At 40.9% G+C, this 24852-nt stretch overlaps 1 protein-coding gene across 3 annotated transcripts in view; it reads right to left on the minus strand.

The window, feature by feature from the left end:
* The window catches only part of SUMF1 (sulfatase modifying factor 1), a 72306-nt gene that overhangs the window by 26420 nt on the left and 21034 nt on the right, over nucleotides 1-24852 (minus strand). For all 3 annotated transcript variants that reach the window (XM_078385221.1, XM_072989458.2, XM_072989459.2), the window contains one exon: nucleotides 4828-4910. In XM_078385221.1, coding sequence (XP_078241347.1) covers nucleotides 4828-4910 — 83 coding nt within the window. The remainder of the gene's footprint in view (nucleotides 1-4827; nucleotides 4911-24852) is intronic.

Here is a 24852-nt window from a genome sequence, read left to right on the forward strand (position 1 = left end):
TTTTTAAAGATCCCTTTATTTAGGTCACACAACTCAATAACTACAATAAGTGCACGGCATCATGAAGAACACAAGACCACAGCTCCATGATGCTTTTCAGAGCAGGAACAATTACTGCATTCATCCCATGTTATCTTAAAAAGACACAGATGCATCTGTTCTTGATGTTAAATATATGTTAGTAAGTGATATGATGTATTAAGCAGTTAGACAAATGGCTACATTGCCAGGTAAGTGTAGCAGAGGCCTGCAACTGGTATATTCCAAATGCATACAGCCCTTCTTATCTTATCTGCTAAGCCATAATTAACAAGGTACAAGAGAATCTCTTTCTATCATGCATACCATCTTTTTGTTTGTATCTTCTTTCTCAACATCTCTTGCCACTTTATCTCCTGTCTGTCTTCCTGCCAAAGTATACACACAAACACACAAACCTTTTGTCTCAAGCTGTATTGGATGGGCTACAATGCTAAAAGCATAACATAAGATACATGACCATAGTGTTATTAAGGTGCTGCGGGTTAAACCGCAGAAGCCTCTGTGCTGCAAGGTCAGAAGACCTGCAGTTGTAAGATCGGATCCATGCGATGGAGTGAGCTTGTCCCAGCACCCGCCAACCTAGCGGTTCGAAAGCATGCAAAATGAAAAAATGCGAGTAGATAAATAGGTACCACCACAGTGGGAAGGTAACAACGTTCCGTGTCTAGTCACGCTGGCCACGTGACCATGGAAGATTGTCTTCGGTCAAACACTAGCTCTATAGGTTGGAAACAGAGATGAGCACCGCCCCCTAGAGTCGGACATGACTGGACAAAATTGTCAACGGGAACCTTTACCTTTACCTTACCTCCTTTAGCAAGTATTTGTGAAAAGACAGAGACCAGCATCCAGGGCTCCTCTCCCACTGTCAGAACCACTTCCATTGGTGTACCCAGGAAAGGCACAATTTCCCATCTTTTCTGTAGCTCTCACTTGTGAGCCCTCAAAACATACTTGGGGTGGGGGTAGGAACTCCTCTGTAAGAGGTATCTGGGTGGAAAGCTTCAATGAGGTGGGAAAGGAAGTTATATCATGCTACTAACATGATGGTGTATTTAGGCCAAATTTAGCAACTTGTTTCACTACTTTTATTTGGGGCCTTTATTTGAGGTTTTTATAAAGCAGTGTTCTATAATAAGAAATAAATTATGCTGCAGTCTTATTATAGAACAAAATTCTGGAATATTTCTGTAAGCACGCCTATGACTTGTCCTAGGTCAGGATGAGATGTCTACATCACATTAAAGCTAAAGAGAGCAGATTCTAGAACTGTTATTAAGCACTGGTTTTTGACCTCTTTTGCCCCCCTTTTCCTTCTTGTTCATCCTCTTGTGGCTACTAGTGCCTCTATTTTTGGTGTCAATTCATTCCTCACTCAGTCCCAATGGAGCCCCAGTGATGGAACTGTCCTGAGGAGCATGCATCAAATGATATTACAGTGATGTGGTTCATATCTTAAATGATTTGAAAGACACGTCAAGTTTCTGTCCCCTGAGGGGAAGAATCTGATTAATGCACTTTAATGACAGACTCAAGGCCACTTTGCTTGTTATCGTGTTCTTAAAAGAGATACCAGAAAATAAAGAATGTACGTGAAATGTTAAAGTTCTGCATACATTTAATAGGAAGAAAGGGAAAACTGAACTTAGAGAGTGAGAATAATTAAATAAACCTATCCATAAGTGCTTGAGACTTTTCACAAGCTCTTCTCCCTTCCTTGTCTCCCTTTTCTACTCTGCAAAACCTACTGTCAGATCTTATGGTTTCTTGTACTTTGACAAAACACATAAGATTAAATTCATAGTGGAAGCAAGCTGGTATCTTGGGTCCACTAGAAAAAGGCATCAATAGGCAGCACTTGATATTAATGCTGCAGATCACAAAAATGATGTGAAAGAATACAATTTCAGATAATAAAATAAAAACAAACCATGAAATGAACCATGAAACAAATACTGGCTCTGCGACCTGTTTTTGAACACTATCTAGTTCCGCAAAATGCAGGGGGGGGGGGGGGAGAATCTGTGTTGTTATTATTTTTTCTCAAAAGTGCCTGTTAGTTTTTTCCCCTTCCTTATACTTATCTAAAATTGTACATTTTTTAAAGTACTGATGTTTTAAACAACACTTGAGACCACTTTATTTCCTGCTGGTTATTAACATTATAGCTTTATGCATAGAAAGATGAAAAACAGCATGTTCTCCAGTCTTATCAATATTCTTTTCTTTCTATAGAGCACTTGAGAGCAGTATGTATTTATAGGAATACAGTTTAACGAGCTTACAAACAAAAAATAAGTACTAGAGCAAAAAGCCTTTACAGAAGCCACTTTACCCATAATATACAGTGGTGCCTCGCTTAGCGATTGCTCCGTTTAATGACAAAATCGCTTAGTGATGACTTTTCCGGAGCGTTTTTGCGCTTCGTTTAACGATGGTCCCTATGGGCGATTTTCGCTTAGCGATGGTTGGGACCATGCTTTGCATAGCGATTAAATTTTGGGTTCCCTGTTTCGCTTAACGATGGTTTAAACAGCCTCATGTTTGCTGTTTTTAAAATGTTTTCCTGTTATTTATAAAGTTACAGTTTACTGTTTAAAATGTTTGAAATCATAAAGTGCACTTAATAAATCCTTTGTTAACCAAATTTGACTTTGTTCTGACTCTTTTTTAATTTATTGTTGTATTTTCCCCCCATTGAGATGCATTGAATAGGTTTCAATGCATTTCAATTGGGGAACCGCGTTTCGCTTAGCAATGTTTCCTTTGGCAATTTTCGCTTAAGGACGGCAATTCGTTCCTATTGGAATGGATTATCCGGTTTTCAATGCATTTCAATGGGAAACCGCATTTCGCTTTGCGATGAAATCGCTTAGCAGCGATTTTTTGGGGAACGAATTAACATCGCTAAGCAAGGCACCACTGTATATTTTTTCCACATCAATATGGCAATGTGGATGAATGGCATGGATGGGAAATGCATACTACAGCAGTGCCATGTGCCTCCCCAAGTGTCCAAATATGCCTCTGCAGCACTTTTGCCCCTAGCACCCCCAATTACAAAAAATAAAAAATAAAAAATCAGGAAATGTTCCTGAAAAGTCCTCTTGTGCGCTCAAGGGAGCAATTTTTTGTCATGTCCCTGGGGAAACCTGATTCATTGCCTTTTTTAATTAAATGGTTTTTGACTACTAGAAGTCACCGGGAGGTTTTTCCAGTGTAATATACATCTGAACATTCTGCCTTTTTAATTAATGAACTAAACTTCTTGAGAGGTGGGGTTTGATTTTGATTTTACTGAGGGAAAATACAACATTCAACATAAAAATATATCTTACTGATGATAAAGTCATTAATTTCTAAAACTTTTTTTAAGAATTAAAAACTTAAAAAGCTACTGTATAGCTTTCATATTATATAAAATCGGTATTTTAAAAAAATTAAACACACAAATTAGCGTTTTAAGCCATGACCCGCCTGGAGTGGTCTTAACCGACTAGATAGGCGGGCTATAAATAAAATAAATAATAATAATAAATAATAATAGTTTTCTATGGCTAAAATCCAACAATGCAATAGCACTCAACTGCTTATACAATCTTATCCCCACCCCTCGGCTCTTCATGTCATTCAAAGGTTTCCTCTAAAGTGAAAAACAGCCACCAGAACCTTGTATTATAGAAGTAGTAACACTCCTAATTTTGTATTCTCGAAGGCTTTCATGGCCAGGATCTGATGGTTTTTGTAGGTTTTTCGGGTGTTTGGCCATGTTTTGGAGGTTTTTCTTCCTAACGCTTCACCAGTCTCTGTGGTTGGCATCTGCAGTGAAATTAAAACAACCGGAAAAATCGGTAGTAGCTGAACATGCCCAGAAACAAGCTGGACATGAAATTCTACTTCAAAACATAGATGTATTGGACAATACCAGGTATCATTATGTTAAGACTACACAGAAAAGCCATTGACATCTACAAACATCAACACAGCTTCAACAAAAAAGAAGAAAGTCTAAAACTCAATAAAGTCTGGCTCCCAGCACTAAAAAATACAGCCTGCAAAAAGGTCAACAAACTCTACCCAGCCGCAAGGACCAGTGATCACTGTACACACAAGACTAGCTTACATCCATCAATCACAGTGACAGATCACTTCCCCCCTTATCACAACAATACACTCATAACAAAAAACACTCTGATCACCATAATCACCCAGTCTCCTGAAAACAACAAGAAGCTGATCCCACAGCTACAAATACTCAACTATCCCACACACTGTACCAGAAAACAGACAGCGTTCTACTCCTGTCGTCTGAAGATGCTGGCCACAGTTACTGGTGAAACATTAGGAAGAAAAACCTCCAGAAGACGGCCAAACTGCCCCAAAAAAACCTACAATAACCTTCTAACACTTCTAATTTTCCTAATCTCCAGATTTTGCAGAAAAGGAAACAATGGGTTGAATTTCAACAATTTATATTTATGGTGTTATTGCTATAGATGTAAAACACCAAGGATATACAACACCTCAATATATCAATTGATATCTATTAATCAGTCCACCAGTTTTTACCTCACAGCTGACAAAAATATTTCAAAATATCTGTTTGTCAAACAAAAATTGATCTAGAGGAAGTAAAATTGAGTGCCCTTCTTCTGAAGGCCCAGTGTGGATTTCTTATGGGTCATTTTTCCATCTTGAGATAGGCTAGAATTTGATTCAGGGCAAAGCAGTAGTGTTTCTGTCAGTAAAATGCCAGTGGAAAGTCAACAATTATTTGGGGCTCACCTGTACGTAATACTGGAATCGGGACCCTCAGGGTGCTTCCAATTAGCTCCTTTGACAGGCAACCACCATGGAGCAACTGCAACCTTTAAAAAGAAGAAAAAAGCCTAAGAAGCTGCCTGTGTTCTCTTAAATAGCTCACCATGGGTCATTCTAGATCAGTGGTTCTTAACCTTTGTTACTTGGATGCTTTTGAACTGCAACTCCCAGAAACCCCAGTCAGGACAGCTGGTGGTGAAGGCTTCTGGGAGTTGCAATCCAAAACTCCTGAGTAACCCAAGGTTAAGAACCAGTGTTCTAGATGATACCGTTATTAATGAGAAAAGAATGACCAGCTCACATTTTCAACTTATTTGCTCTCAGGAGCCCGTTTCATATGATCCTATTTTAAGCATTGTGGTTAAAACAATAATAGGCAAAGTATGGTCCAGCAGCCATTCTTGGAGTACAAACAAGCTGATGACAGTTATAGTCCAGTATCATCAAAAGGACTGCACTTTATCTCCAAGGTTACAATATCAGACCAAGACTGGAGAGACCCATTTACAAGTCCCCATTTGGCATGAAGTTAGTTGGCTGATCTTGAATCAATCACAAATTCTCAGAATTGAACTATCTCATAAGATTGTAAGGATAATAAAAAATCAAGGACTGTGCACACCAAGTTGAGCCCCTTGGAGGAAAGCAGGATAAAAGTGCAACAAATAAAAGCAAAGCCGAGGGAGGCATTATGGCATGTGCTTTTCATGTTCAGCTATTGATCTTTCTAGTTCAGTGGTTCCCAACCTTGGGTTCCCAGCTGTTTTAAAGAAAAAATCCATTCACCACCAGCTGTGCTGGCCAGGATTTCTGGGAGTTACAGTCCAAGGGCATCTGAGGACCCAAGGTTGGGAACCACTGTTCTAGTTGAAAGGAACAGATTAAGCATCCTTCAGTCTCGAGAGACTATGGTAACATGCTCTGAATGGAGGACTTGGAACAGCATCTAGTGTGGCTGAGGAGGCCAATTCGAGAGTGACAATCCCTTCCACACTGAGGACAAATACAATCTGTCCCCTGTCCAGCTCTCTGATTTTGCTGGTTTCAGGACTGCCTCTTTGCCTCAGCCTGCTGGACAAGGGTCTCTTCAAATTGGGAGAGGTCATGATGCACTGCCTGCCTCCAGGCTGAAAGCTCAGATGTCAAAGTTTCCCATCTGTTGAGGTCCATTCCTAAGACCTTCAGATCCCACTTTCAGATATAATTGAAAGGAACAGGTAACTGTCTGTTGGCCAAGATGGCTAAGGTTGATGGGAGCTATAATATTCTAGAACATCTGGAAGATATCAAGTTTCCCATTTCTCATGACTTTAGGCATACAGATGGTCCAATGTTTTCAAAGATGTTTTCCCTATATTCCATTATGTTACTTTCCTAATCGCCTTCCCCTTCCTTTTCTTTTAATTCTTCTTCAACAAAAATCCTTTACCATTCAGAACTTTTTTGAAAGCAAATCAAGATCACTTAGCATTTGATTTTAAGTCTATGGGATATTCATAAAAGGTCCTACGAACCTTTCCTCATATAATGCCAGCAACCTAGTTTAAAATATCACTTCACTGATTACAGTTTTAATTTCCTTACTGCGTTTGCTCAATGGTCTTAGAGTATTAGCAATTAGCTTTATCAAACTGTACAGGAGCAGTATGTTTCCAAATATTGTTAAGGAAAGAAATGACCTCTAACGACAACTCTTAATTGAGGTCACAAACCAAGCATCAAAAGGGGGAATTTATTTATTTATTTTATTAGATTTATACCCCGCCCATTTAGACAAATAGTCTACTCTGGGCAGCAATGGAAAGAGATATAAAAGTAAATGGCAGATGATAACACTTGGATAGCACGCTACATTCAGCTTGGCTGAGTCATTAGGTTAGTGACGCTAAGCTTGGTTACCTGTCATGCATTAAATACATTGCTTTCCTAAAGTTTTATCCCTCATGAAAAAACACTATGGTTTTTTTTCCTGTTTTCCCTCATGAAAAGCAATCACCACCACTCATTATTTCCTGAAATGCACTTCTTTGTAAGAACACTTAGATATTTAAAATATCACCTTTCAGACAACAAACTAGCTTTTCCCTGGTCACTACCCCATAAACTGATTGTTAGTGGAAAGGTACATGACAAAGTAATTCTGTAACATAAAGTATCCCATCTCTTTTCGAATAAGCTGGCCTCAAATACAGTGGTGCCTCGCTTGACGAGGATAATTCGTTCCGTTCAAATCGCTGTTAAGCAAAATCCTCATCAAGCGAAATGAAAAAGCCCACTGAAATGCATTGAAAACCGGTTCAATGCGTTCCAATGTGCGAAATACCTCAGCGTCCAGTGAAGATCCTCCACAGGGCAGCCATTCTTTGGTGTCTGTAATGCGAGGAATCCGTCCTAAAGCACAGCGCGGAGCCATTTTGCACAGCGGGTGGCCATTTTGAAATCCAACAACCAGCTGTTTTTGATCATCATTAAGCAAAAAATCAATTCCCGAAGCAGGGAACCGATCAACGTTGAGCAAAAAAAGCCCATTCAGTCATCGTTTAGCGATCGCAATAGCAATCACAAAAAACGAATTGTCAAGCGATTTCCTCGTCTAACGAGGTAACTGTCAAGCGAGGCATCATTGTACATCTCTAAAATCATTTATTGATATACTGTGAGGAAGCCAGCCTGAGCTTCCAGGGGAAGGGAGGTCAGAAAATAAATGCTCCAGCAGAAGATGACCTGCTCCATGCCCTCTCATTAAACCAAAATAAAAGCCTCTCAGGGTAACCTCTATGTCATTTCCTCCAACCTGGTGCCCCCAAGATGTCCTGGCCACATCATGTCCACATCAGCCTAACAAAACCAGTCAAGTCATTGATTATAAATCAATGACTTGACTGGTTTTGTTAGGCTGATGTGGATTGAAATCAAAAGCCCCTGGGGGGCACCAACTTGGCGTTAGCTGTCTTGGTTTGAATCAAATGGGTGACAGTAGTATGCACCTTTGGCAATCTGGTCTGTTTAATCTTTCTTGTGTCAAAAACCAAAACAATTGCAATGGAGCAGTTTTCCAATTGCTCTTTTTCAGCTTCTTCCTGATATTCAAGACCAGTGATGTTGTTACACTGCATCTGAGAACTTGTTAAGTTAGAAAGGCTAATGCAAAAGTCAAATCCTTGAGATGGTAAAAATAACTTTTTCTGGCTGCAATTCACAGAAATCAAGAATACAAGAAAGGAACTTTTTCCATCTCTGCAAATTCTCAGCCTATTCGCAACCATTGTGTGTTGCTACCTACTAAAATCAGTTTGCTTTAGGCATGCCTAATAAATCCACCCTGCAACAAAACAGTGGACTGTAATCCTTCCTATCCTGGAAGATCCAATGAGCAGCTTGAGTACGTGAAATTAGCCTAGGGCCTGATGATAACTAAGCTACCAGCACATATGCTACAAGACACAGCTCAGTGGTGTGCCCATAGGGGACCGCAACACACTGACCCAAAGGATCCAGGCTTCTCCATACCTTAACAAGAAGCCACCACAACTAAGTATCCAAGACAACAACAACGTTTCAAGACTTTTCCTGCAACTACCAAGGCTAGAAACTAGTTGTTTCCAGTAATTCTGAAAATCCTCCATCACCAATCTACAGAGGATCCTCAGACAACTGATGGCCTGGACCATATTGTGCACTGTAACAAAGAGAATGTGGGTATCACTTAGTGGCTGACAACCAAGTCCCTATGAAAGTTACGCATAATATTCAAAGGAATAGCTGGCCTGCCTTTAGAGAAACATCACTATAACCTCCAAATCAATGGTTTCATGTGTCCATTACATCACTTATTTATTAACATTCTCTAAATATGCTTCAGGCAGTTCATTCCAAAAATAAATCAACTGCCTAGAACTTGCATACATCCCAAAATTCTCAGAATGTTGTAAAGCTTCTAATTATTATAAATCTAATTAGCCTTTGTGCTAATTAGGTAAAAGATATAAGGGCCCCAGATTATTTAAGATCACAATCCTTCTCTTACAAGTAAGGAGCTTAATTGCTTCTCTAATATGCAGCATTCTCATGCTTCAGATCAAATGCAACGTGTTCAACAGAAGCAGCGCTACAGTAAAAGGGAAGGGATAGTGGTAGAAAGAAACACAGAGTGTATTCAGGAGAGACAGTAGCAGCTTCGCTACGCAAGGGCTCAGTGAGTTGTCAGATTCAATCTGTGGCTCCAAAGGCAATGTGCTCATCAAACGACGTTTTGCCTAAAACCCTTCCACCACTATGCATGTTTTGTGTGGCTTTGGATGGTGACATTGCACATGAAGACAAGAAACACTCATACATCCTTACATTTGCACAAATCACTAGCAATGTGTTTGAAGTCTCCCCTAGAGATTCGTGATCTCCCTTCAACAAAGGTAACAAAGATCCTACTCATGTTGGTTACTGTAACAGACCAGGTAGGAACTATAAGATGAGGCTCAATGTAGGTAAGACAAAAGGTACTGTTACTCAGTCCAAAATGAGTGTCTCACAATCCACTTCAGAAGGGAACGCATTTCCCTAAAGGACTGCAGCAACTTTTGCCACCTTAAGCTTGTTACATAGCTCTGGGAAGGTGAGTGGTCTGAGTGCAGTGACTTCTCATATAGATTAAACTAATACAACACGTGGAACTAGTTTGGAAACTTGAACTAGTGCAAAATATGCAGCTGCAGATTGAATTTAAACCAGATTTACTGTGCCTACACTGGTTTCCAATGTGTTCTAAATGTCTAACTCAAAGCACTGCTCTTGACCTATACAACCCCATATAGCCTGGGTACCTGTATGCATCTATCCACACCTTATGAGAGCCTATGGAGGTTCTTCTCTGAACGCCTCATCTACCTAAAACTTCAAAGATGGGCACAAAACAGAATGAGAGTTAGAGAGTTAGCGTGCCAGCATTTTTGGCAGTGGTCTTCTATGCACTGACTACAGACTCCCCTCCCTGCCGAAGTTTACCAGACACATGCATTGTCGTCCTTCTGCCGTTTCAGGCCTGTTAAGATATCAACATTTTAGTCCCTGTGGCATCTATGGCGAACTTTAGGTCTCATAATACAGAGTTGTGATCTACATTTACTTGACAGTGTTGATATTTGGGGTTTTGGTTTTTAAGCTAGGCTGGATGTTAATAATGTGCTATCCTTTCACTGTCATATTTTAACCTATTTATACAATGCTTAAATAACTTGCTCTACATGAGCATAACAAATAGAACTTAATAAAAACACACTCATATAAGCATTCAGAGCATGGGCCTACCTACACTATAGCATGGGTCTATGTAACATAGGGTGGGCAAGATGCAGCCCGTAGATTGCATACAGTCCTCTAGGGACACAAAATGCAATCCACCAGAATCTTTAGTGCACCTTAGAAGCCCTCCATTGTACCCTATGGGATTCATGAGGACCAATTCTTCCACCAGGGCTCTCCCTAACCCCTACATCTCACAGGACAATTAAAAAAAACACACACACTAAGGATTTTTCCATTTAAACCCTCTGCACGCCCCCAAAAGGTAAGAAAAATAATTTGGGACGGTGGATTAAAAGTGTGAAACCCTCCAAGGTCTAGAAATGGAAATGTGTGGTCTGTGGACATCTGATCTGAAATCAACTAGCAATGACTCTAAAAAAAGGTTTTTTCCTGCTATCCTAACAGGGATTCTTTATTAGAAGATGCCAGAGATGGAGCCAAAACCTTTTATAAACAATGTTTTCTACTACTAGGGCTTGGCTCTCCTGCAAACTTCTAAACTGGTTGCTTCTCTTCCCCTACTCCTGACTGCCAGCAAAGGTTTGTTTGAGGAATGAGGCTAGGACCTCTCACATCTACACCAAAAACCATTTAATCAAGCCTTGCTATTTAATAATATTGCAACAGTGCAGCAAGCCTTTACAAGAAAAAAAAAACAGCAAATAACATTACTATCTCACCACATATGGACAGAGCAGACCTATTAATTCCTGCGCCTCTGCCTGGCATAAACATGGCATTTGTAGGGAATCCGTTAACAGCACATTAAAGTCTTCCTCTTCTTTTAAAACCATTTGTATGCTGGTGGAGGAGGAAAAGGAAATGCACCATCCTTAGAAACAGGAGGTTGAAGACCAGAGACCAGCACATCATAAACCTGCCAACGTAAAGTGGAAGATGTATCATGGACTCATCTGTAGAAATCCATACATGGGAGTTAAAAGTGCAACAAGGCTCTGCACAGTATTTTGTAGATATGTTAGGTCCTAAGCTGTCCTTTTGGGTATGCATTTGGGGAAAGTCTTGGATGCTATGTGTTGAGTTCTAAGCACTGAGGAGTATACAGCGGACCCTTGACTTACAAAGGTCCCTACTTACAGAAATTTCCAGGTACGAAAAGCTCCGGCCGCAAAATTTTAGTTCAACTTGTGGCTGGAGCTTCGACCTACGAAAGACAGGGTAAAGGGCGGGAAATTCAGAGCAGCCCCAGCTGCACTTTTGTTTCCTGTCCCTGCTGCCCTCTGCCTCCTGTCATCAGGCAGAGGGCATCGGGGACAGGAGACAAGAGGCTAGTGGGTGCACCTTTCTAAGCCCCGAAAGCTGGCAGCAGGCGCGGAGCGGCTTTCGAGTGGATCGGCTTTCGGGGCTTAGAAAGGCACACCCACTAGCCTCTTGTCGCCTGTCCCTGATGCCCTCTGCCTGGCGGAGGGCACCAGGGACAGGAGACAAGAGGCCAGTGGGTGCACCTTTCTAAACCCTGAGAGCTGACAGTGGGTGCAGAGTGGCTTTTGGCTTCTAAAGCTGCAAGCCGAAAGCTGCTCTGCGTCCGCTGTCAGCTTTCGGGGCTTAGAAAGGTGCACCCACTGGCCTCTTGTCTCCTGTCCCCGCAGGGATGGGAGGCAGAGGACAGTGGGGACAGAAGGCAGAGGGCAGCAGGTGCAGCTTTGGAAACCCGGGATTTTTTTCCTCTGGCTGGAACGGATTAAATAGTTTTCAATGCATTCCTATGGGAAATGGACCCTTGACCTATGGAATTTTCAAACTGTGGCCACAGTTCCAATATGGACTAATTCCGTAAGTCGAGGGTCCACTGTACTTGTAAGTCATGTTCCTGCAGGGATTAGATGTGACAGCTCAGCCCTGCTCATTCACACTCAGATGGACACTTATTTCTTCACTGATACCTCTCAGGGCTGAGAAGACATTCTGCTATATGGCTCTAGCTCATATGAAGCGACCTCTCTGTTCAGTCCTTGGCATCATTTTTGTAAGTGAATTTCATTCTGTGACAGGGCAAAAGATGAAGATTTTGGAAGATAATGTTCGCATAATTGCAGATTAAAAAAAGATGTGTGACATATTTCATATACAGAACTCTCCCAGTGAACAGCTTCTGTATTACGCATGATCAGCATACTAAACCCTGAGCATCGTCATCATCACTGAAAAAAAGCCATTCCACTAAATTCACAAGGAAATCTGTTCATGTTGCAATATCTTGCCAAGCGATGAAGCACCACTGCCAAACTTCCTTTAAAACTGTACTATTTTCTAACATCCATGGCTGCTGAATGATGAGATTCTCTCATTTCTACAAACTCTATTTTCAGAAATTATATAATATTGAAACCTGGCAACAATATGTGAAGCCAAACAGCACACACGAATACCCTGTTTCCCCGAAAATAAGACCTAACCTGAAAATTAGCCCTAGTATGATTTTTCAGGATGCTCGTAATATAAGCCCTACCCCCAAAACAAGCCCCAGTTAAGTGAAACCCCACCTTCCACCCTTGTAGAGCAGCCAGAAGATAACATGACTGTCCTTGAATAAATGTACATTCTTGTACATGAAAAAATAAAATAAAACATCCCCTGAAAATGAGCCCAAATGTGTTTTTGGAGCAAAAAATAATATAAGAACCTGTCTTATTTTTGGGGAAACACAGTAGCTCCTCACTTCCCACCTGGAGGTTAAAGCACATTTTCCAGGAAAATGAAATTAAGCTAAATGGGGATCGGGGCACAAACATGATACTTCTCATATTCCCTGCAATGGGACATGGGTATCTTAAGCTATTCCTTCTTTCAGCTATTCCTTCCAACAAGCTCTCTTCCTCATTTGCTGGCATGAACCGGATTCCATAGGCATCTGAGCAGAGCCCTTTTAGTGGCAGCACCTACCTTGTGGAACACCCTCCTGGTTGAAAATTAGTAAACTACCAATCTCTAACACTCTATCGTTCTAGGGTTTGGACAAAAACCTGGTTGTTTCAGAAAAACATTTCTCTCCCTCTGTGTTATGGACAGCATAAGGCTGCTCTTCCTTCCTCTGTGTGTTTAGTCTGATGTTTTTATTTACTGGCAGTTCGGGGTGCTTTATTCATTTGCTTGTTCCATGTATATTTTCTTGCTTTGAGTTACTTTTTTGGGGGGGGGAAAGATGCACATTTATAAGTAGTGACAAATAAAAACAAATATGTAAATACACAACTAGAGAACACTTTAAAAACTGAAGTAACAAGGAGGCTATATAAAATTTATCTGTATTTCAAAGCAGCTCACCGAAAGCTGGGCTTTGTCAACTAGGTACTATGTAGAATGCTGATAGGGAACAGTCAAGTTTGAATCACTGTTCATCCATAAAATTCATTGGATACCCTTAGGCTAGTCTCTGGCAAGGATGGGTGGCTTATACAATTATAACAAGCATTTCAGAACAGTGGATATGGCAGTGGACAAAGCAGTAACTAGCATGGTGTTATGTCGTTGCTGTTATGTGCTGTCAATATGGAGCTCACTTGTAGCAACCCTAATAGGACTTTCACAGTGAGATATTTAAGGAATGAATTCACCAGTGCTGGTCAGTTTCCATGGTCAAGTGGAGATCCAAACTCAGGTCTCCTGAATGCATTACTCTATCCACTCGATTACACACTGGGTACTGCAAAATGCTTTCTTTCCTAGGAACCAACTGGCTCAACAGAATAGTCAATATCTAACTTACCATGAAAACCCTATTAGGGTTGCATTTGGCCAATAACAAATTCACTTTGCAAAAAGGTTATAAAGGCACAATGCCAGAATCCAAGAACGCTCCTTTCAGGCAGCAAGCATTCTGAATAAGGAAGTGTCAAATAACATGAAGGCATGCAGTATGATTTAGAAAGGGAACCATATTAAGATAAATTCAGCATCAACGGCAGCATATCATTTTCTTATTAAGTACAACTTAATCTGTCCTTGAATAACCCAGGCTCTATGTTACAACAAAACCTTTCATTATTCTGAAGTCTTTTGAAGGCCAGGTTGAACAGCCTTAGCTCAAGACTCTTGTGAATGTTACATGCAAGGTTTAAAATGGCCCATTTACATTTTCCTCTCACTAAAATGTTTATGATGATGGAAATTACTGGTAGAAAAGTTGCAGCTTGTATAATATGATATTTATTCTGACTAAGACCGCCAGTTATCTGGTACTTGTGGTGGTGTGCTTTTTCAGTTATTTATTCTTTCAACAGGAATAAGAATGAGAAATCCACACGCCTAGAGTATAGAAATGAGATGACGGAAGTATAGAAATGAGACAACGGAAGTACAACAAAGGTGCCAGCGCACACCAGTTGATGAAATGTTAGTACTGAAGATAACAGGAAAATTATTATTTAGATATTTTAAATTACTTTACATGAAAATGTACATATAAAGGATATTTTCAAGGGGACCTTTAAAATGTCTTTGGTATACAGCCAAAATGGAGTTCGCCACGAAAGGTATCGTTCAGACAGAGAGGAACGTTTGGCTACAGCTCCCAAGGTAAACAATCTGAATCTAGGTTTTCAAATCTACCAACTGACACCATTTTAGAACGTAGGACCTTCAGCCATAGGGGATTGGAAGTGATTTCATTCTCCTCTTTTCTTTCTTCTCTTCTCCAAGTAAAAAATTAAAACAGTAAACAATTGCATCCCACAAATGCAAAATGTTTGTGGGAAAATACTGAATACTTGACAACATTATTTGCAGTCCTGCTACAGTATTTAACATTTATGTATTTTAAAACTGTGCCTTGTGGGGCATTGGTTAAATGGCAGTACTGAAGTCAAGACTGCTCACCACCCGAGTTTGATCCTGATGGGCTCAGGGATCCAGCTTGAGGCTGACTCAAACTTCCATCCTTCTGAGGTCAATAAATCAACTACCCAGCTCGCTGGATGGTAGCAATGTGCAACCTGCAGAATTAAATTATAAACTGCCCAGAGAGTGATATGGCATGATATATAAGCAACAACTTTGCTTTGCTTTAGAAGCGCCATAAAAATTATGCATAACAATTTTAAGCTGATATGAGTCCACTTCTTTATGCAGCCAGTAGTCCCAATTAGGATAGACTCATTGAATCAATGGGTTTATATAAATGTAAACTTACTATGCAACTGTGCATTTGGTGGAATTCAGTCTCCCCTCATTGGGACCAGGAATTGGATTCACGCCTAAGGTTCTTCACGCCTAACCTCATAGATTGTAGGATGCATGATACATTTCCACATACAAGTCACTCCTTTGCAAGAGAAAGGGATTATAAAAACTAAGTAAGTTTCATCTCCATTATCACATAATATTACTAAATGTTTGCAGTACTGAAATTATCTGTTATAAAGCTGCCTGATTGTGTAAGTCAGTTGTTTACAAAATCACGGAGAGTCTTCCAATTCCCTAACGTCAGTAAATATGTATGTTCCAAAAGTGGAAGCAGCTGCAAAATGTCCATTTTAAAAAGCACTAGTGGCTTCGTTTTACTGCTCCTAATGACCCACAAAGAGCAGCGCAGCAAAGAGTGGGAGCGCATTCTTCAGAAATAAAGAGTCAGGGGAAAAAAAGTCTTGAAAATGATAGGAAAACTGTTGTGGGAAAAAGGCACAGGAAGCTTTGCTTGTGTCCAGAACTTTCTGAATGGCAACAAAAGGTCTCCTTGATTTCAGCAATACAGTAGAGTAACATTCAGCCTCCAGGACAATAAAACACATTTCTGAAAGTACAGTAAAATGGAAAGAAGCTCTTGTTGCTAGCATTAAACAATTCCTATCAGTGTATGCAAACCTTTGATCCTGAAGCATGTCTTCATACACACACACACACACACACAAACACACACACACTCGTTCTCCTTAAAAAAGATTGAAGGCAGCTTACATCGTTGGAAGACAATATTTAAAGCTAAAGATAATGAGGATACAATAGTACATCATTAAAAGACAATAATTAAAGCTAAGAACAATGAGTATAAAAATGCACTTTACATCATTAAAATACAATATTAAAGCCAGTGGAGTTGCTATAATGGGGGGGGGGGGGTATGTGATCCCTGTAACCAACCTCGGTCAGCAACCTGGCTGCTGAATTTTAGACCCTACATTGTTTTCCTCTACTTAAAACAGGCTTCTTACTTTGAGAAGTCCCCAGAACTACATGACCGAAGTTTCACATGTAGGATATTGACATCACATCAACTACATGTCTGCTGTGAGGCCAGTTCCATCTTTGATCTCACAATAAAAGGGCTTGGCTGACCCATCATGCTCCCTATCAACAAAGTGTCCCTCTTGCTTTGTGGCCAAGTGACTGAGGTGGTGTCTCAGTCTGTTTTCTCTTTTACTGTTCTGCACGTCATATTGATCCAGTCTGTATGATTTCTATTGCCTTCTCCCAATGTCTGAGCACACAATGAAATGTAAAACAGCAACGGGACTTAAGATGGCAGGTCTAATTTATTTTTTGACACACACAGTAAACACGTCAGTAGATTAGCCCTGACACTCTGCGCTACCCATGTTACTGTCTATAGCATTCTTGACCAGAAAAACAGGGTCTTCAATACTTACACTCTCAGAAAGTGAATGTCTATCAGGTGTGGTCACCTGCCATGCTTATCTGACACGTTTTTTTTTCTCTAGCCAAGCTTTTCTGTTTCTCAAACACATTGGCAGACGTTTCAAAATCACCTACTTCTGTTCAACATTCTGACTCCATACCAACTGCATTAAGTTTACATTAGAAATGGCGGCTGCTGGGTGTACAATCACACCACAAGACAAAAAAAATGCCATAAGAAAGCGCATGTTGCAAATGTTAAGCTTTGGCGGTGCTCATCAATGCAGAGAAGATATTTCTAACAGCTTCTACAGAGCAATCCTATATATCGTTATCCTTGAGAAATCACCACCACATTTCCTATCCTCATTCCCCCAGGAAAGCAACCAAGCCCATTAATGCCAAAACACATGAACATCATGCTTGGGAGAGGGGTGTCCTATCAGTCACTGGGTTGGCCACTATGGGAAGCTGGAGGCAGAAGTGTAGGAACCCTCATGTAGACACAACTGAAGATACTTCAGTGGAACGTGCGCTATATATTCCTGCCCTTATACATTAGCACCACCCTCCTCCACTTCCAACCTTTGTTCTCCTGTGTAGTTTTTAGCTGGGCCATACATTTCTGCGAAGAGGCCTCCACTTCTCTGTGCCACCCACCTATTCCTGGTTGACCTACACCTTCCCAGCTAATTCCAGGGTATAACAATTTTTGATGGCTTTATTTGTATCAGAGAGCCCGCTCCCAGAGCATGTGAGCATTTATTCTTGTGCCACTGCAACTATATTTAACCATACCCTTTGTTTGATGAATAATTACACTGGGAAATAAGGAGATGCCTTTTGAATCAGATCATTACGTATTCCATCTAGCCCAGTACTGTCAACACAGACCGGTAGCAATGGCTGTCCAAAGGTTCAGCTCAGAGTCTTCCTGAAGACCTTAGGCACAGAATCCGGGAACTTCAGCATGCAAAACAGGTGCTCTAGCACTAAGTGATGGTTCTCCCAATTAGCTGCCTTACCGTCTCCTTCACTGAAAAGATGGATTAAAAATAAAGCAAGGAGAGAACCTTGTGTGGATTTGAATCAGCAACTCTGGGAGCAGGCTTGTGCCTACTCCATACATTGCAGGGCAAATCTCTTTTAATGGGACCTGATGTTGCTCCATGGCTCTCTGCACGAGACAGGCCGCTCTTTCAGCCAGCAAGAGGAACAGCCCTCTTTCAGCCAGGATGGATTTGCAACCCTGGTGTGAGAGCCATACAAGAGTGTCAGCACTGGCACAGTATCTCATTTGTGGCAGAGTTTCCAGGAACTACTACACTCTTACCTGCAGACTGCACACTACCCACTCTCCTTTACAGCCAAGGTGATCAGCTGAGCTACAGGACAAAAAATGGGAGCTACCAAGATTCAGATTAGACTCCTGGGAATGGAGAAGGATGATTTCTTCAGACCTAAACAAGAAAATCCATCTTGACTTCTTCATCAGTGACTGAAGATGAGATCAATTTGATGTCACCATTTGAGTTCCCCCTACACTCCATTCTGGCAGGCCAGTGGCTGAGGAGTTACCAGGCAAAAATTCCATGAGCTCCAGCTTGGTTTTGTCACTCACAGTAGCTTTTATTATCAGCCACAACGGTCCCTTCCCCCACATTCCCAGGTGGTTCAGTTTCTGGTACTAACCCCCTGAGCACAGGGCATCCGACTGGGACCCCAGCTGACCACTGAGGTCTCTGAAAGTCCGAGTCCAGAGAAACAGGTGGGAAATATGAATCCTGATCCAGGGAGCAGTTCTTTTAGGGAGGGCTGATAGAGGCAGGTGATTATTTATTTATTTATTTATTTATTTATTTATTTATTTATTTATTTATTTATTTATTTATTTATTTAGATTTACTTTTACCCCATCTTTCTTTAAAAGGCCCCAAGGTGGTTTACACGACTGAAACATTTAAAGCTAATAATTATCAGTTTACAAAGGTGGCTTACATCATTAAAATAAAGTATTAAAGCTAAAACAGTAAGTATACAAATATTAATAAAGAACAAATACTATTCTGAGAAATTGTAAATACAAGCAATATTAAAAACACAATCAAAGTATAATGCATAACAATCCATCCCACTCAGACAGCCCATCAGTGAGGAAAAGCTTGCCTGCAGAGAAAAGTATTTGCCCGATTGTGGAAAGACAGCAAAGATAGGGACAGCCTAGCATCCTGTGGGAGGGAGTTCCAGAGACTGGGAGCAGCAACAGAGAAGGTCCTCTCCTGTGTCCCCATCAGACAGACCTGTGGAGGTGGCGAGACTGAAAGAAAGGCCTCTCCTGATCATTTTAACAGCTGGTCAGGCTTATAATGGGAGACAGAGTCTTTGAGATACAGTAGCTTGGACCCAGGCCATTTAGGGCTTTCTAAAACCAGCATTTTGAACTCTGCCTGGAAACAGATCAGCAGCCTGTGGTGTTGCTGTAATGGGGGGAGGGAGTTTATGTGATCCCTGTAACCAGCCCCATTTAGCAATCTGGCTGCTGTGTTTTGGACCTGCTGAAGTTTTCCGACACCTTCCATCAGTAGCCCCAACAAAGAGCATATTACAGCCAGGTTATAACTTATTAGGGCATCTGCAACACTGGCCAGATCAGATCCTGTTGCTGCTTGTGTCAGGTTGGGGAAGGGGTCATAGTTACTATTGGGTTGCAAGGAGGCCAAAACGTGGGTGATGCTGGATCTGCTGGGGGCTGCGTTGCCAGAGCCTCAGGTCTCCAACCAAAGAAGTAGCTCCATTTGCCCTGCATCCCTGTTTGTACCTCTGCGGAGGTGCAGAAGATGGAACCCCGGTGCTCAACTGCCTCTTCCCCTGTCTCCCATGTGGTTTATGATCTCATCCGGCCCTGCAATTCCAATCCTCTTATTCTTACAGTTGTGCCAGTCGTCTTGCATTCTCTGCTTGCTGTCCATCTCTGCTGGCTAGGGGCCAGGGAAACTGGGCTAATGGCCAGAAGACCCACTGGGGGCGATTACTGTAAGATGACCCCCTCACACACCACAAATGTTAACTTTTAAAGACCTGAATAAGTCTACATTTTAATATCTTAGTAACATCAAATTGCTATTATCTCCAGTCACTGATCAGAGGATGTTAATGTTTAATTTAAACATTAAACACAAAGAACTGAGACCATAGAATCATACAGTTGGAAGGAGATGATAAGGCCATCCAGTCCAACCCCTGGCTCAATGCAAGAATCCAAATCAAAGCAGATCTGACAGATGGTTGTCCAATTTTCTCTTGAATGCCTCCAGCGTTGGGAGATGTGCTTGCTAGGAAAATACTCAAACTAGGAGAATTATACACATGTGCCAGAACGCTTGCCTTGGACTAGTCTCCCTTTGATTTTTATTTCTGCTCTTGATTTCTCTCTTTGCTTTATAATTCCTCCATTGATTACCCAGTGCCAAACACAATTAACCTTTCATGCTCTTTGGACTCAAGCCTTTTTGTGCTTGGACACAGTTCTCTTGCTTAAATCTTTTGTAAATCAATCTTTCAGGTTTGACCCTTGGTAGCCCCACAGTTGGTGCCAAGGGCTATATCTATGAAGCCTGAATGTCAATCCTATGAATTCATCAGCTCTGGCCTTTCCGTCTTCTTCCAGCTTTTGCTCAGGAGTGGATGGGCAGGGATAATCTTAATGGTTCTAGTTTAGAAAACCATAAATACAAATGTACTGGATTTAATGCTTTAAACGTAAGGAGATTAAAAAAGAAAAAGCAGGAAATATTGTTTCTCCAGATGTTACTTTTGTATTCTCCAATACAGGCTACATATCCAAAGTGGGAAACACTTTTGGCTGTACTGTTAAATAATAAGTGAAGAATGCCAAGCCACAAGGAAAGCAAGTCCCTGCATCTCTAGGCTGCCAGCCAAAGTAATCAGAATAATATCATTTTTCCATGCCTACCCAGATGATGTTCTGCATACCAGGATGTCCTAATAATATATACTGGATAAACAAGGCAAAGGATAGTCCTCTCAAAGTGACTCAAACCAAATAGGGGAAATCTCTGAAAGACAGCAGCGGAATGTAATATTTTGGGCTGCAGTCCAGTTCCAACTTGTCTCTAATGCAAAGAGCAGTGATGGGGCTTCCGAGTTAGGCAAAGGACCTCATATAGAGTAACCGGCTCCTGAAAGAAGTAGCATCCTATCACTCGAGTCAGGAAGAGGAAGAAGCCACCAGATGGTGAACCCAGATGGTTAACCCGGTTATGAACACAGACTTCCTACTGGGCTCACCCTCTGGGAGAGCAGCACGCTCCCAATCTCCTGAAAGCTCAGATTTTGTGCTGGCATTTCATGTGTGTTGATGTTTTCAAGCATGTAAAAATAAAGCCCATAGTGGGGTATTTAAAGTATTTCTACTTCCATGCCAAGGACCACAATTCCTTTGAGAGGAAAGTAATGCAAGGTTAAGCTTTTACATGTATTTTACGCATCATCTGTTTTTGAAAGCACGAGGCAAATACATTAAAAACGTTATATAAGTGCACATGATTCTTGTGTTCCTCTTTCTTTGAGCCTATGTAACCATAAGAGTCAGTGCAGTATCATGGATAAAGCAGCCGATTTAAGATTGGGGAAAAATTAGGACCAATTCCCAGATGGGAGACACTGGGCCAGTACTGTACTTGCCAAATACCTCACAGAGTTATTGTGAGGGGAGATGTTGTACAACACCTTGCAGGAAAGATGAGACAACCTTATAATAATAATAATAATGTTGTCAGTGCTACTTACAAGCATGCATTTCTGAGTGAACCATATATTTACTCCACCCCATTTTCTATCAGGAGAGGGTCAATCTTGTATGTTGGTGGTTTTCAAGCTTTGTCAAACAAGTAGGACTCAAAGAAAGATGTTCTAAGATAAGTTAAATAGGCAGGAAGGAACAAGATGGCTCCGCTGAACTCTACTAGCTTGTTCAGTCAGGAAGTTTCCAGTTAAAGAACCTGACCTTTCTTTTGTTCTCCAATTCCTTAAAGCCGGTCAGTCACCATCAAAGCACGTTCAAGTGTCAGGAGACATTCATACACCTGTTCTTTAAATCACAGCCCCATTACTCCCTACAAAATCTCAAACCTAGAGTGTTTTGCAATTCACACCCATACTTTCGTTTAGACTTGCTAGCCTCTTTGTGGCACTGCTGCCCAATTAAGACTTTTGCTGCAGAACCTCCTACCATAGAATTTTTGTGGGGTTGGTATGTAAAGAGAAAGAGCCAACAACTCTCTGTGCTACAGCACCATTTAATCCCCTTCTGCCTGTGCCATAAACCCTAGTGTGCAAGACTACAAATGAAAGCTGTGCATCTTTTCATCAGCAAAGGCTTAGGCCAATTCCACAGAAAGTAGAGGTGGGGGGGGGGAAGAGTTTTATTTTGCCACAGCTACCGTGTCAAATTCAAACACCCCATCCACGTCTAAATTGTGGCTTAACAAACTCATGCAGTTCCCTCCCTTTTTAGTTTCAGCATCTGCTTTCTTCGAACAGAAAGAATAAATCCTGCTGGGTCTAATTGCATGTAGCTGCCCAGCACACAGAGTGCTCTGGTGCGTACCATTATTGTTCCAATGCATAACATTTTCCTCTGGGAGCCCAGCAGGAACAAGGTAAGATGAATCACTTCAGTGAAATTTAAGCTGATTAGGTATGAAAACTCTAGGTCACCCGTGCCCTCCCATAAATGTGATTGAAAGCCCAACGATGGCCCCCACTACAAATATTTAAGCTAAAATTAATACGCTGTTGCCCTTCTCAACACACGTTACTTCTCAGCTAAAAAAGTTTCAAATAAAGAATCCATTCAACACTTCAAAACACCATTCTCCTGTTCCTTAAAACCCACATAATTTGAGAGAGTATTTTTCCTCTCTCCACAACCATTTCTGTTATACAAGTCTAACCATCACCATCTATGGTGGCTTAATCCTGATTTTTCAATATCAAGGCTTGTTTCCACTTCCCATATTTGCAGATGGAGATCTATGAAGATTTCCCATTCCCCCCCCCCCAAAAAATGCTGCTACAGGAAATTATAGTGAGACTGGCCTCTTGACGTGTATGAACAAATTATAATCAGTAAGAGTATAGCTTTGAAAATAGAGCCATCTATGACTGAGGCAGCATGTGGAAAATGAAAAATTGAAGCCTCAGACATAAATTGGGGAAATGAAACAGGATAATCGGTAGAATCTTTCAGGTTACTACAGAAACAGCCTGTTAACTAAACCCCACTCCATACAGACCCCACCTGTATTTTTGTCCCAGTTTCCTACTGAGATTTTGTTTGAGTTCTACTTTAAAATTGTTTTCCCAACTTGAATTGCCATTTGTAAATTACCTTGGAAAGCTTTTGCCCCAAAATGCAGCATAAGGGTTTTATACAAACATACAGTTAGCTAGCTTTGTATTTTCTGTAAGCATATGTTACAGAACAGCTGACAAAACTGTTATCAAGCCAGACACTCCAGAAACACACCACAGCTGTTGCAATAAAATGAGAGCCCAAAATGGTCTATGGTCTTCTTTTATGATTTCAGACCGTGACAGGACACTTTCAGCCATGAGACAGATGATGGCATTTTGAGACCAACTGACAAGAGAACCCATCAGGCTGAATTTCTCCCTCTTTCTCATGAAAATCTCTTCCTTAACTTCAGGCTGTTGGTTTGCTCTGCTTCTTTTCATGTGCTTGGTTGATAATATCATAGTAGGACTGAGTTGGCCCTTTTGATTGCAACTGGCGAGCCAGGAATGTGTTAATAAGAAAAAATATGGTATTAAAAAATTTGAATGTCCATGAGCAAAGTTTGTGATTTTAAATAACTGAAGTAGGAGTGTCAAGGAGGCAGGTTTGCCATCTCATAAAGACTTCCATGTATGAATATTATAGCTCAGCATTTAGAAAATAAGCCTTGAAGTGTTCAAGTGTTCCCAAACAAGACATTTCAGCTATATTTAGACACTTTACACACTGTCTAGTACATATACCCTTCCAAAACAAACTATTCTGTGAAGGTGTTGCTAATGTAACAATAGATAACCTAGGAATGTAATGCAGGAAAGAAAATTTATGAGAGGCTATAATTATGTATGGAACTACTGACATGAGACTAGGGATTTGTATTCTAGAATTTTAGAGTTGAAGGAGCCAGAAGTGTCATTGAGTACAAACCCATGCCAATACAGGAGATCCACAGGTAAAGTATCCTTGGCAGATTGCCATCTAGCCTATGTAAAAACCTTCAGTGAAGGAGAGACCATCACCTTCTGTGCTAGTCTGGTTCCACCGTTGAACAGCTTGAATTGTCAGAAAGAATGTTTGGTCAAAATCTCCTTTTCTGTAATTTGAATTCATTAATGCGTGCCCTACCCTTTGAAGCCACAGAAAACAAACTTCCTCCATCTTCTACATGGCAGGTCTTTGGATATTTAAGGATAGTTATTACATCAACACCAAATTGTTTCCTCTCCAGGCTAAACATACCAAGCTATCTTGATTGTTTCACATATCACTTGGTTTCTAGATCCTTTATCGTGTTGATCCCACCTTCTTGGTATCCCTCTTAAACTGACGTGCCCAGAATTGGACACAGTAGTCCACATGAGGTCTGGCCAAAGCAGAACAAAGTGATACTATTACTTCACTTGATCTGGACATGATATTTCTGTTGATACAACTCAATATTATATTTGCTTTTTTCCCCTGCTGCCATATCACACTGTTGACACTTGATTAGCTTGTACTCTATAGATCCTTTCCCCATATACTACCAGACCATCTGCCACTCATCCCATATCTGTGCATCTGATTTTACCTTTCCTATGACGAATTTTATATGCTTCCCTCTTGAACCCCGTTTTGCTTATTTTAACCCAGTTCTGCAATCTGTTAAAGTAATCTGCTTCTGCCTTCAGATACATTAGCAGTCCCTCCCAATTTGGTGTCAGAAGCAAATCTGATGAACACCCTCTTTATTCCTTTGTTCAAGCCATACTTAAAGAGGTTGAACAACTAGTGATCAG

The sequence above is a fragment of the Pogona vitticeps genome, chromosome 2, assembly GCF_051106095.1.
Source record: "Pogona vitticeps strain Pit_001003342236 chromosome 2, PviZW2.1, whole genome shotgun sequence".
In the NCBI taxonomy this organism is placed as follows: domain Eukaryota; kingdom Metazoa; phylum Chordata; class Lepidosauria; order Squamata; family Agamidae; genus Pogona; species Pogona vitticeps.